The sequence below is a fragment of the Lampetra planeri genome, chromosome 51 (assembly GCF_965212315.1).
Source record: "Lampetra planeri chromosome 51, kcLamPlan1.2.h2, whole genome shotgun sequence".
NCBI lineage: Eukaryota > Metazoa > Chordata > Hyperoartia > Petromyzontiformes > Petromyzontidae > Lampetra > Lampetra planeri.
In genome coordinates, this window is record NC_136157.1 from 1,403,961 (window position 1) to 1,417,387 (window position 13,427).

At 43.7% G+C, this 13,427-nt stretch overlaps 1 protein-coding gene across 11 annotated transcripts in view; it reads right to left on the bottom strand.

Annotated features, from left to right (window-relative positions):
• Positions 1-13,427, bottom strand: part of LOC144734432 (zonadhesin-like) — a 138,692-nt gene that overhangs the window by 96,803 nt on the left and 28,462 nt on the right. For all 11 annotated transcript variants that reach the window (XR_013588508.1, XR_013588510.1, XR_013588509.1 and 8 more), the window contains 13 exons: positions 12,694-12,778; positions 11,399-11,542; positions 10,739-10,900; positions 9,163-9,257; positions 7,701-7,785; positions 5,730-5,777; positions 4,479-4,720; positions 4,045-4,219; positions 3,668-3,779; positions 2,708-2,805; positions 2,138-2,314; positions 1,296-1,498; positions 966-1,113 (listed from right to left, as the gene is read on the bottom strand). Coding sequence is in view for 8 of the 11 variants with exons in the window: in XM_078616627.1 (XP_078472753.1) it covers positions 966-1,113; positions 1,296-1,498; positions 2,138-2,314; positions 2,708-2,805; positions 3,668-3,779; positions 4,045-4,219; positions 4,479-4,720; positions 5,730-5,777; positions 7,701-7,785; positions 9,163-9,257; positions 10,739-10,900; positions 11,399-11,542; positions 12,694-12,778 (1,774 nt within the window). In the remaining 3 variants the exon portion in view is untranslated. The remainder of the gene's footprint in view (positions 1-965; positions 1,114-1,295; positions 1,499-2,137; positions 2,315-2,707; positions 2,806-3,667; positions 3,780-4,044; positions 4,220-4,478; positions 4,721-5,729; positions 5,778-7,700; positions 7,786-9,162; positions 9,258-10,738; positions 10,901-11,398; positions 11,543-12,693; positions 12,779-13,427) is intronic.

A 13,427-nucleotide genomic window follows, 5' to 3' on the forward strand; every position in this document is an offset into this window, starting at 1 on the left:
TTGCCCCGAGCCATGGCACTCTATTTTTTCCCTGTAGATGCGTGATCCGAAATGTCCACACAGGGGGCACCGGGTGGAGGGACTGGTGGGTGATCACGTGTCCGGAGAGAGATCTTGAGAAGGTTCGAGAGGGAACGAGAATGTTCAGGAAGGCGGGCGGGGCTGAGGGCGGAGCGGCCCCAACCAGAGAAGGATATAAGGCGGGTCCCTGAAAGGGACCGGGGTCACTGCATTCTACAAGCTGGAAGCTCAACATCTACAAGCGGGAAGCCCTACGTCTCAAGTTAAAGCTCTCTGTCCTAGAAGGCAACCGTAGACCGGTGTGAGGGATCGACCCTCCGTAGCAGTAACTCGCTGTAGTCTGGTAAAGGGGCAGTTACCCCTTTGTGTTACGGTATTACGGTGTTACAAATAAAAGTGTTGCCTCTAAAAGTAACAACGTCTGCGACTCAGTTGGACCCACTACACAATGAATAATCATTCGGACACATATACAGTTAACGCTCATTATGACTGGGCAGGTTAACCATGATTGTGAAACAATATTTAAGTTTAAAGTGTGGCCTGTTTGAATTCCGAGCTACCCCTGCTTCATGATTAATTATTGCATAGGTTATAGCAATTATTCAACATGTCAGCAAAAATACTTCTTAATTTATGAAACACTAAAGATAGACAACATATTCTACATACATTCTGTTCAGCAACCTTCCAATGGCTTGCTATGTTACGGTGCTACAGAAGTCATTGTTATTTATTCATCCCTATTCTATCTAAGTAAGAAATATGTTTTTGTAGAATTTATATGTTTTGAATTATCCATATTTAGTTTTATCCAGGCAACCCCTCCACAGCATTACACTGGATGAATTAGTGTACAGTTTTGGAGTGTCATCATCTGGACCTGGAGAACAATGTTTCAGAGCATTATATGTTGACTGAAAAGTCACGTAGGGAGCACTCACCCTGTGTGTGACAGCCCAGGATGCCATCCTCCACACTGCAGATCTCATCGTCCTTACAGACCCAGGTGTCACAGCTCACATTGCCGCCAGGATTGACACAGATGCAGCGCTTGCTGCAGTCGTGCGACTCAAACCAGTTCTCTCCGAGCTGAGATACAAATGCAATGTCTTTAGAAACATCTCAGTTAACCTTTTAGCTATTATTATGATGACGAGTAAATAAATAAATAAACTCATGAATACTTTTGACTGTGATTCAAACTTGTGTTGGCCTGTATCAAACACAAAGCCTAGGATAGGTATTTACGTACACATCTTTGCTTAGCTCACCGGATGGTAATGGCCATTGTTATCCAGGCAACCGCACTGCCATGTGGGGACACACTTGTCTCCAGAGAGGACAAAGCCGTCGTCACAGACACAGCCCTCCGCACAGTGCTGGTTGCAGCCACCCGGGAGACTTGCGTTGCTGCAGGTGGCCGGGCACGGTGGGGCACAGCTCTCATAGTGGCTGCCAGGTTCACACGGGAATGCTGTGGGTGCCACACACAACAATAATCTTTAATAATTTTTGATTTCAAATGGTGCTTAAATACTTCAGAAACTCAAAACACCTTGAGCCACATATTATCTCAAACATTCAAAGGCGGTTTTACACGTAGGCTTTCGTGACCAATATCATCCATAATACAGTTTTTTTGGGTTAGATCGTGTAAATATTCAAAGGCAGCTGGATATTGGCAGCTGACTCTGGGCAGCACAAGGTGACTGAGCACCAGCTTGTCATAAGAATGAGTCTGCCAGTAAGAGCAATGTTGTTATTTGTAATCCAGATCGAGTAATTGGCAGATTATTTTACACATTTAGCAAATTTCAACAACACCATCACACCAAAGCCCACTTTGATTAAAATGTCAGGAAATCTGTAGCGTCCAATGTAAAGCAGATGGTGAGTATTCATGGATAATACACCCGCACTATTAACAACGCGTCTGTCATGCAATGGAGAACCCTAGTTAGGTTTGAATTTCACTTATTATATCAAAATTGCGTGGTGTATCTCGGCCTCTATTGATTCGCAGATTTACGATCACACGTCCATCAAATCACAATCAAATGTCATGGCTGGGCAATCAGTGTGGCGGTGACATCATAGCAGGCGGTGCGCTCACGGCAGAAGGTGTTGTTCCTCCACGTGACGACGACCCCAGCTTGGGCGCACTGGTCGGCGTAGGCCTGCAGGGCCTGGCACAGCGAGCCGTGGTCCCCGTCCGTGGCACACAGGTCGAACACGCAGTTGTCGAAGAAGACTTGTGGAGGCAGCACCGCGTGGCACTCTTTGAAAGCTCCTGATCGAAGCGAGAAATACGATGTCAGTGTTAGCGGCATCGGCACATCACTCCTCTTGATGCAGCAACGGTGAAATTGTTTGTGCACTGTGCTCCCATTAATAGCAAAACAACTTTGAACGCTAATTATCTGTAGAAACAATTTCATCATGGCTCGTGCAAGAGTTTTGAAAAAATACGTGTAATAAGAATGTCGTAGCATCTATATATTTTTTAAGTGATAATAATAATAAAACATTATTCCAACTAGAATTGAATGTCCATCACACAGGTAAACTTGTTGTGGGTATAGCTCCATGGAGTGGAAATGCCACAATATCTGCAATCTAATGAAGTCCATTCTCATGCGCAGTTACGAGTTAACAGCTGAACTTAACGGAGAGCAATACCCACCCTCAGGGTCAGTGATTATTCCACAGAACGTATCCGATTCATAAAAGTTCTTGTCATTCTCATCACATGGAGGTATTTCCCCGGTATCATTTTGGCAACTGTCAACAAACACACGCGCAGGTTAACGTCACCGAGTTTGAAAGAGAAAACATCACTGGAAACATAATCACAGTCGTCATTACCATCATCATCGTGAAGATAACTCACTGTAGCCCAAACAGCTGACACAAATACAGCATCAGTGGCACAACAGTCAGATCTAATGTAAGTGTAGTGGTGGTGTTGACGCGCGCCGACAGTGAGAGATCACGGGGCGGCGCGGGGTGCGGGGTTGTGCGCGCTGACACAAGGGGGGGAAATAGGATCGTGGGCAGCGCGCAGTGATTGGTCAACTGGTGTGGGTGCTCTCAGCGACGTCCGCATGAGGGACTATAAAGGGGGACGCGCGGGAGCACTCGGGGAGTTGGTAACCAGTCGAAGACCGAAGACGGAGTTCAAGAGGTAGGCCCTGAGACCCCTAGTCCCGCTGTCCTTGTCAGGGCCGGGGCCCTGTGTGGCTCGGAGGCGAGACTGTGGGACCCGTGGTCCGACGTCCATGTGGGCCGAGACTGTGGGACCCAGAGTCGAGACGGACACCCCGGCTGGGTGTGTTCCGAGAGGCTACGGGGCGTAAGAGCCCGTATGGGTGTAGCCAGGAAAACCTTGTGGGTTAAGGCTGGAGTTAGCCACCCGTGTGAGAAGTTGGTGTTAATAAAAGAGTGTGCTACCCGTAAGGTCGTCTCCCACCAAGTTCCTACATTACATAAGCATGGGGCTCATGTTTGGCACTTCTTATTTATCTCGAGCTCGAATCGCTGTCAATACCAATGCCTTCCACGTGTATTATCTAGAGGCTTTTGCAATGGCACTGTTGTAATTAGCAGAAGCGCATGGAAATAATTGAGAAGAACGGATCCTCACTCATCATCAGAGCTGTTGAACACTCTCCAGCTGTTTCCCAACTCGCTTGATGAGGCCGCTGCTGACCCATCCGGCTTCAGATTGTCATCTGAGCCATCTTCATTAAAGTTCCCTGTAAAACAACACAAATCGTTCCGTTAGTAGTTGCAATTCAGATGGTTTACGTGAAAAACGGAACTTGTTCGATGAAAGGCCTATTTAACTTTTCCATTTTTGTAAGAATTCGTGGCTGATAATGCTCAATGGTCCTCACTGCTGCTCCTCTTTGGCTGAATTCTTTGCATATTCTGTCAACTGAAATCTCATTGAGATTTTATGAATTCTACAGCGTCAAGTCAGTTGCTTATTGTGTCACTTCTCTCAGCAGATCAATTCACCGCAGATGCCGCACAGTTCCCCCGTGTATTCTCCAGGCACGACTATCTCCACATGGTGGTTCCCATCAAACCGAACAACCAGATTGAAATCGGTCTCGAGCACAACGTAGGATCCACTCAGTTGGATGTACACCCCCGAAATAAAGAACGGAGGAGTCACACGCAGCCCATCCACCTGCACAACAGAGGTGACACAATTGACACAGTCGAGATGATATTCTACGGCAATAACATTTATATGCGTGGCGTGAGGACATAGGACACGGCGTCACCGCATCATCTGCAAGCGTCACGTTCATTGTGTGTGTGACGTCACAGCCTTGGGTTTTACAGCTCAGCAACAAACTGGCACCTGCTGAGCGGGACTGGCCAGCTTGGTGGGTCTCGGTCGTGCAATGTAAAAACAAGAGGCACTGTGCAAGCGCAGGCCTCACCAGCACCCGGCGCCCTTGGCCCAAGGTGATTCTGTGGCCGTAGACCTCCACGTGGACCTCTTTGACGTAAGACACGGCCGTGCTGCCGCCACGGTGCTCGTTGGTCGTCTCCACGTTGAAGTGGGGCAGGGTGGAGCTCTGGTTGCACGGGATGGACGCGGTGTAGGTGCACGTGCCCATGAAGTCGTGGGCGACCCCGTCAAATGTCCAGTAATGAGGGTCTCCGCAAATGCTGCAGTGTCCTGGTTTTGAAAGTTACGAACATCATTGCATAATACAAGTGATGGTGGTAAATGTTACCAGCATGTACATATATGCTGGTAATTGGCAACAGGCTTTGCTGGCTTTCCATCAACTTTAACATCGCACTTTTCCCAGAAGTATATAAACATGTAATTTATTAAAATATGACACCTATTTTGATTCAGCACCTTTAAAACCTTTACATAAGACTTCCATGAGAAAAAAGTTTAAAAAATATGAAAGTTTTCCATTTTTCCGTCGAACTATGTGGGTCAAAAGTTTCAGATTAAAATTTGACTTTTTTATCACTGGATATATCAAACAGATATTTTTACAATTAAATACTGCTATTACTCATAATACTTAGTTCATGACATCTGCTATGATACTACTGTAGTATGATGGCCGGGATGGTATGACCATGCACATCACGTCTCAGTCATGTCTCTCGGGTGACATGGCACTGTGCAACATCAATAAAGCCACAATAGTATGTATGTGCGTATGTTGAACTTCTTTCACACTGTACGTCGCTAATTTTGTTAATCGGAGTCGCGGAAGTGTAAGGTTGCATGGATAAATATTTTTTAAAAACATAACTTGCCCTTTATCAATGCACTGCTGGATGAAGGCCTCCCCCAGGCCATGTTAGTGAAATGAACTTGAATGAACTTGAACTAGTAATGTGGGTTTAACCATATTTCACCACGCTGGTCAGTGCCGATTGGTGAAGGGTGGGGAGGGGGGTTGTGGGGGCAGGACCAGTTCAAGCATCACTCGCCACTGATATTAGCCGTGGTCAGGAATCAAACCGAGGTGACCCCTGTTCATAGTGCAATGCGCTGGTCACTGTCCCACCACAATACTGTAATATACAGCAGTGATGAAACGTTGTAGAAATATAAATATAGCGGCTTGACACTGGAAACCAGTACAGCACAAAGCCTCAAACCGATGAGGTGTTTAGGTCATCCCTGACGAACCGCGCACTCCACTGCAAATTCTCACTTGGAGGTGGTGGCGTAGGTGGTGGCGTTGGTGCCGGCGTTGTTGGAGCTTCGGTTCATGAAATAAAGACAATGGGATGTTACTCGTCAACCGATGCACCCGACATTCATTCATGAGAGCACTCTTTTATTATTTACACGCCTTTAGATATTTATTTAACTCACTCTGTTGTATCCTCAAATCTTGTAACTCAAATTTTACCTACTTCCCAATGTGCTATCGACTGCAAACTTGGTATACTTATGTCATACTGATGACAATACTATATTATATCATTAAAAAAAAAAATCTAAAACATATTTTAAAACATTCTTTAACACGCTTTTTATAAACTCTGTCTGTTGTCGTATCCTCAAATCTTGTAACTCAATTGTAACCCACTTCCCAATGTCGTATCGACTGCAAACTTGGTATACGTATGTCATACTGATGACAAAACTATATTCTATCATTAAAAATAAAAATACATATTTTTAAACTATCTTTTTTATGTTATGTTTCGGCTTGGGGCTAATTGTCCACGCTCAACTCACGTTGGCTGTAAATCACCACGGCCCCTTACTTTGTGGCAAGCCTCGGGGCCACTTCCTGGAGTCGTGGAGTTCTGCCATCATTAGTCCGGTACATTTAATTAAAGCGTGTTTAAAAAAAAAAAAGTATTTTTAAATATTACTTATTATCTACTGTGCTATGTACAGTGTTTCATCAATATTAATTCTGCTATGATGAAACATAATAATAGTCCACTATTAACGCGCTCAAATTTCACGACCGTGCATTAAAAGTTCGAGTGCGACTCGGGAAGCTCGGAGCCTCGCTCGGATTTCCCCAGAAAGCTCAAGAAGCTCGCCAAAAATGTGTGTCTACAGGTTCTTCTTGAAGGTGGAAGGAGACTGGATGCTGCTGCGTATGTGAAGGGGGGTAGAGTTACAGATGGAGGGAACTGCTGCAGAGTGAGCAGTGACGCTGGGTCTTACAGGAGGCCATGCAACGAGTACGGTGATAGAGGGACGCCACCTTTTGCTTGAACCGTGCAGATACGGGGAGCGAGCGCGGTGATTTTTAGCAAAGTAGAGAAATCTGTGCCACCACTCCCCATGCCGAGGGCAGGGCACGGCAGATCGTTTCGTAGTATTTGTAATTTGTTGATGCTCTTGGCGGATGCCCAAGTGAGTAGAGGGCATTGCAACAATTGTGATGGGAACCTATAATACAGCAGGCGAGGGTGTTTTCTGCACCAATTGAGGGCATGGGACGGATGTGCCAAAGAGCTGTGAGATGACAATTGCATGCTTTGGTTATGTCGTGCACAGTATGCAGTTGTAGTAAACTGCCGAAGACACTTTAAAGCAAGGCCATTTGAAGAGCACATCATAAGAGCCTTTTGCCAATCGTGAGCCTGCAGTGCCATGGTAGAACTAATGCCACTGTGTGAGCAAACACATCTCCAATACAGGACATAAGCATGCTCATTCACAGGGAAATTGCCAGTTTATAATTGTATGAGTAGCCTCTGAAAAATGTACAATTTAACTTTACACACAACCACTCAGGATATGTCTGTAATCGGAATAATGAGGGGTTTTCGGAGTAGAGTGACATATTTTGCATCGTGATTAATCTATGTATGTTGAACTTTCCATGGTATGTAGCCAACCGTGCTAATCGGAAGTGCGGGGGAAATGCAGGTGAAACATTATCTCTGGCGTTTGTAGAGGTGGTCCGTGTGTGCATCGATGACCAGAGTGCAGAAACAAATACAAGGCCTACATTTAGATAGGAAATCCTGTTTCTACATTACCAACAGTGATGTATCAAAAGATGAGGCATCACAAATACAGCTACAAATATGTATCTTGAGACACGCAACCAATGTGTCCTGTGCTGTAATCCTGGAATTCAAACTAGAATGCACATGCCAATTAGGCCGGTTTTATATGAATACTGCCACTACGACAACCTCATATTTACCTGTAGGCTCACAGACTGAGACGCAGACGCTGTCCACAGCAATATCGCTCTCAGGTGTCTCCCCACGCACTCCTTCGATGGCAAACTGCACAAAAATACAAAGCAATGTCACGTATTATTAGTGCACGTTTAATGATCGTGTTGTCTGTTGGAGTGGAAACCACTCGTATATATGCAACGCTTTGGTGGGAACATCAAGGGACCAAGTGCCGGGTGATTCCCACTGCCACTGGTCCCAATCGCGATGCGGCTGTTTGAGGGAATACGATGCCCAATGGGATCATCGATTGAATTGCGAATTTATGGTATTTTCTAGGCATCTAACAATTGCCCACAGTAACTATACGAATATTTACAATTTATGGTCACGCTTTGATTACAATAATGAATGACTATATATATACACACATTAGCATATAGGTTATATAAATAAACAGTTGATTCTCACATGCATGATTTAATGCGTGCATCCTTACTTAAATTCTATTTTCTGTGGGGAATATCCAGAGCATGGAATCTGGCGGCGATTCTCTGAACAACTGCTAGGCTGTCAAAGAATCCCCATTCATCTCCACGGCGATTGTCCTGTCACCATCCGAATAGCCCAAGAATCACCCCTTCATTTAAAGTAGACGCAGGAATCAGCAATTTAATTAATGGGGGTTCTCTACCTGTGCAGCCCAGGAAGTGTCCATAGAATTCCAATTCATATGATTGGAACTCGCAGGAACACAAACGCATATTTAATTGCATGAGCGAAGGTAATATAATTTTTAAATATATGAAGTGGGTTAATACCCATGGACTAAAAAAATCTAAGTTGCATCATGATTTGTTTAATCAACTGATACGGTTGAAAATATTGGCACTTAGTTGCGATGTATGACATGAGATCTCTTGAAATGCACACAACTCATTAATAACGCAACGTTATTTTCAAAAGAGTTCAGTTTCATGAAATGTAAACATAAAGAAATAATAAAACGTGCGTGCATCATTTGTATGTATGCATGTTGAACTACGTAGACAACCGTGATAATTGGAGGTGCAGGGGAAGGACAACAAACTAAACACAAAAAACATTTACACGGTTTCTGAATGTTTAAACACTTTAAATTAATTGCACAAATTTTAAATGAATCGGGTTTGCACAACGTTTGATTTCATCCAGCTTTATTCAACCCAAAGAGTTCAACACCAGCCCAAGCTTGATTTGAATAAAGGGTGGTGCAGTGTTCAAATAAATAGCCGTGCACACAGTGGGGAATCGTAAACAATTAATAGTGCATTCTAATTGAGTCGTAATCTTTACACCTTCTCAATTGGTATTACAAATCTGCACCTCACCAAATACAACTGCATATCTTTCAAATCTAACCCATATACACATATATAATCGGCAGTGATTCAAATACAGTAGACACACATACAGAACTACACTGCATGTAAGGGATTCTCTTACTTGAACATTTCCAGACTCAGGGAACATGACTTGAGCTAAAATCCATTGTTCTCCCTGGTTTCCCTGAACAGTCCACACGGGTTGTCCATTGACAGCTGCGGTCAGTGTGGGTGACACAGAAGGTTTGTTACACGGCTGGAAGCGGAGCATAGGGGTGTGCCACTGACACACAAATACACAAAGTTACATGGAGATGAAACCAGTCACCATTAAAACCATCATCCCTATTAAAACCACCATCTCCACTAAAAACATCATCCCAATTAAAACCATAATCCCTATTAAAGCCATCATCTCTATTAAAACCATCATCCCCATTAAAACCACCATCTCCACTAAAAACATCATCCTAATTAAAACCATCATCCCTATTAAGGCCATCATCCCCATTAAAACCATCATCCCCATTAAAACCATAGTCCCCATTAAAACCATCCACATTAAAACCATCCCAATTAAAACCATCATCCCAATTAAAACCATCATCCCCATTCAAACCATCATCCCCATTCAAACCATCATCCCCGTTAAAGCCATGATTCTCATTAAAATCATCATCCCCATTAAAACTATAGTCCCCATTAAACTATTTTCATTAATATCCTTTTCCAGTACCAAAATATGAGAATAGATTTTCCCCTTTTATCTGGCAACAAAACAAGTGTTAAGTTGTTAAAACACCAAACTGAAACCTTTTTACAAGGAATCATGTTTGCATTAACCACAATTATTGTGGTCACAATGCAAAAAAAAAACATACTCTGATAAAATATGCATTGTCTTTTAAACTGATTGGTCCACACAAGAGACAGCTTTCTTTGGAGCCTCGTCTCAAACGGTGTTGGACCAGAGGACGTCCTCTGTCTCTGGTGTGGACCAATCAGTTTCAAGGACAATGCATATATTATCAGAGTGTGTTTTTTGTCTGCATTTTGACCACAAGTATTGTGGGTAATGCAGACATGATTCCTTGTAAAAGGTGTCAGTTTAGTATTTTAACAACTTAACACTTGTTTTGTTGCCAGATAAAATGGGAAAAACTTATTCTCATTTTCATTCAACCATAATCCCCATTAAAACCATCATCCCCATTAAAACCATCCCCATTGAAACCATCTTCCCCATTACAACCATCGTCACCATTAAAACCATTGTCCGTTAAAAAAACCCATCTCTAATAAAACCATCATAGTAATGGGAAAAATGGTGTGAAAATGCACCACCATACTCATGTATACATTCCCAGGTTCGCATTGGCTGACATGTACACTGAAGTGTTCAAGACAGTGATGTGATATGGTCTATGCATACACATGTACTTGCAGTAGTGTGTAGAGCAACATTTAATATTTGCGATACGAGCGATAATTTTATATAAAGACTTATACATGATCTTAGTTACTACCTTTTCATATGGACACAACGCCTACTAAATCTTGGCTTTAAAGCAACCCTTAGTTGGCAATATGGCCTTTCATCAAATTGAAATAAAAAAAGTGCATATCTTCAGTTACATCATGACAGGTTAACTACTGGCAAAGCCTGACAACTGTAGTGGAGATAAAATCCTCTGTACCTTTGTTGATGTAAACGTTGATGGCCATGTTCTCTGCTGACCCATACAGGAAGTAGTGGAAGCTCAGGACGAGGCACCCAGAGGAGGGGAGAGCCGGACTCTCCAGCAGCAGCGCCGTTCCAGGTTCGTTGTACTCGGCGTCCAGCAGCAGGTAATTCCCAACTACACACAGCAGAGTTAACACAGTGGTCCACGCACACACTGCTGTATTCACTAACACAGTGGTCCACACACACTGCTGTATTCACTAACACAGTGGTCCACACACACACTGTTGTATTCACTAACACAGTGGTCCACACACACACTGTTGTATTCACTCACACAGTGACCCACACACACTGCTGTATTCACTAACACAGTGATCCACACACTCCGCTGTATTCACTAACACAGTGATCCACACACACTCCGCTGTATTCACTAACACAGTGATCCACACACACACTGCTGTATTCAATAACACAGTAATCCATACACACACTGCTGTATTCACTAACACAGTGATCCACACTCTGCTGTATTCACTAACACCGTGATCCACACACACTGCTGTTTTCACTAATTCAGTGATCGAGACTCACATTATACTGGGTGTGGGTTTCAATGCCAGGAGCTCCAGTGGAGGCTGTGATCGATGCGAGGCTGTAAGATACTCACAGCCAGGCCGAGAGAAGTCATCGTCAGGACCAGTGTTCTCAGTGTTTGTGGGACCAGTCCAATGCTCCCAGCCATAGTCCCCTCCGCTGTTCTCCCAGCCACAGAAGTCCCCCGGTTCATCAAAATCACATCCGCTCACACACTCTGTGGGGTGAAAACATGAATACATACATTTTAATACGTGGGTAAATTACTGCACATTTAAATTACACACAAGATACAAGCAGAATATATTTTCTGCATTTCCTGGTGAGTCGTAAGTTATTAACTTATCAATGCATGGCTGTAGTGCAAGAATATCGATGCCACTGGAATTTAAAATCATTTAGTCACAGCTCAGTTGGGCCAGAACATTGTTGCAGTGCCACTTCTAGGGTGCGATTCATGAACTGGGCAGAGTTTCCAGCAGCGCACAGTTCTTCATTCAGTACAATGTAGTATGAATCTTCGCCTGCTCAGTGTCTGCTAACCAATCACAGTTTAGGGGAGGAGCAAGAGGAATCCACCACAGCATCGTGACATCCGATGGTACAATCCCCACTCAGCCACCCAATCGGGATCCAACAGGCACTGCGTTATTAATCCCGCTACTCGAGCTCGATTCCCGTTCACGAAAAAAACATCAGTAAGGAATATCTGAACCAGTTAGAGCTTATCTAAATCCACTGCTGGATCAGGGCCTTCCCACACCGTGTGGGTTGGGAGGGATTTTTCTTTACCATACTTCGCCACCCAGGTCAGCGTGGATTGAAGGTTGCCATAGGGCCCGATAGCCCTATTGCAACCTGTCTGTGCATGTGAGTCACCCATCCAAGTGATATCCAGGCTCAAGCCTGCTTAGCAGCCGAGATTTGACGAGCTCGGGAGCTTTCTGGGTGTTTTGGTCGCTTGACAACCTAAAGTAACGGCTCAAACGACCAATCAGTCGCACTAATTTATCACATAGGCTTTCGCGACCAATATCATCCATAATAGAGGTTTTACGTGATCTAACCCAAAAAATCTCTATTACGCACTAATTTATGTTTGGTCCTGAACCAGCAGTGAAAATTCCACTTTCCTCTGGCAGGGACCAGTTGTTCCATAGGACAATCACTGGTGACTTCTCACCAAATAGGGGTCCTCCGGCGGTACTCCAGAGGGATGATGGAGATGGCGTGCTGTGCTCTCTGATTGGGATTTTAACTCCCAATCTGACAATGAGACCCTCAACTGAGCCGGAAATCTGTTTCATTGTGTGAATGTTGAATAATTAGCGAGTGTAAAATGATAAAACAGAATTAATTTCACCTTACCAAAACAATTTCCCTCAGCCACGGAAATGTCATCCAGGCCTATATCACTCAATCTTAATGCTCCTCGAATTCCCTCCAGGATAACCTGCAGATAGAGTAGATATTGAGTCAGACACAGGCGTCCTTCGCATAATGCGTGACATGCGTTCCTGAAAACAACGCGTAGGTCGAATCACGCTGTCTGAAGACTATTTTCCCATAGACATACATGTTATATGGAGGGGTGCGTTACCAAATAAAAATTAAGTATCATTTGGGTTTACAAAATACGAATAAATGTATTACTTGATAACAATAGTAACATTATAAAAATACTTAATAAGGAGTTTAATAACAAATACTAATGATTAAAATTTAAAATATTACTATTTACAAGGCTTACTTAATAATAAGTAACTTCAGAGCTCCTTGAACACTTCCGTGGGCTGCTTACAGACGCACGCGCGATGCAGACACAGGCGGTAGATCTACGATGGCTACGCCCAGCTGATGACGCCGGGCGCAGCCATGACGCGGTGACGACATCAGAAATATTGTTTGTCTGCTTTTAATTTTCAGAAATTAAAATATTTTTTATTTTATTTTAAATATTTTTTGTTTTTTCGAGAGCACGTAAATGTGAAACACAAAGCGTCCATGTGAAGTATGTCCCTAAAAATGAATTGCGTAACTGAATTTGCACTGTGGGGGGGGGGGGGGTCAAGTTACTTGAGGGACGCCTGTACTTTATAGTG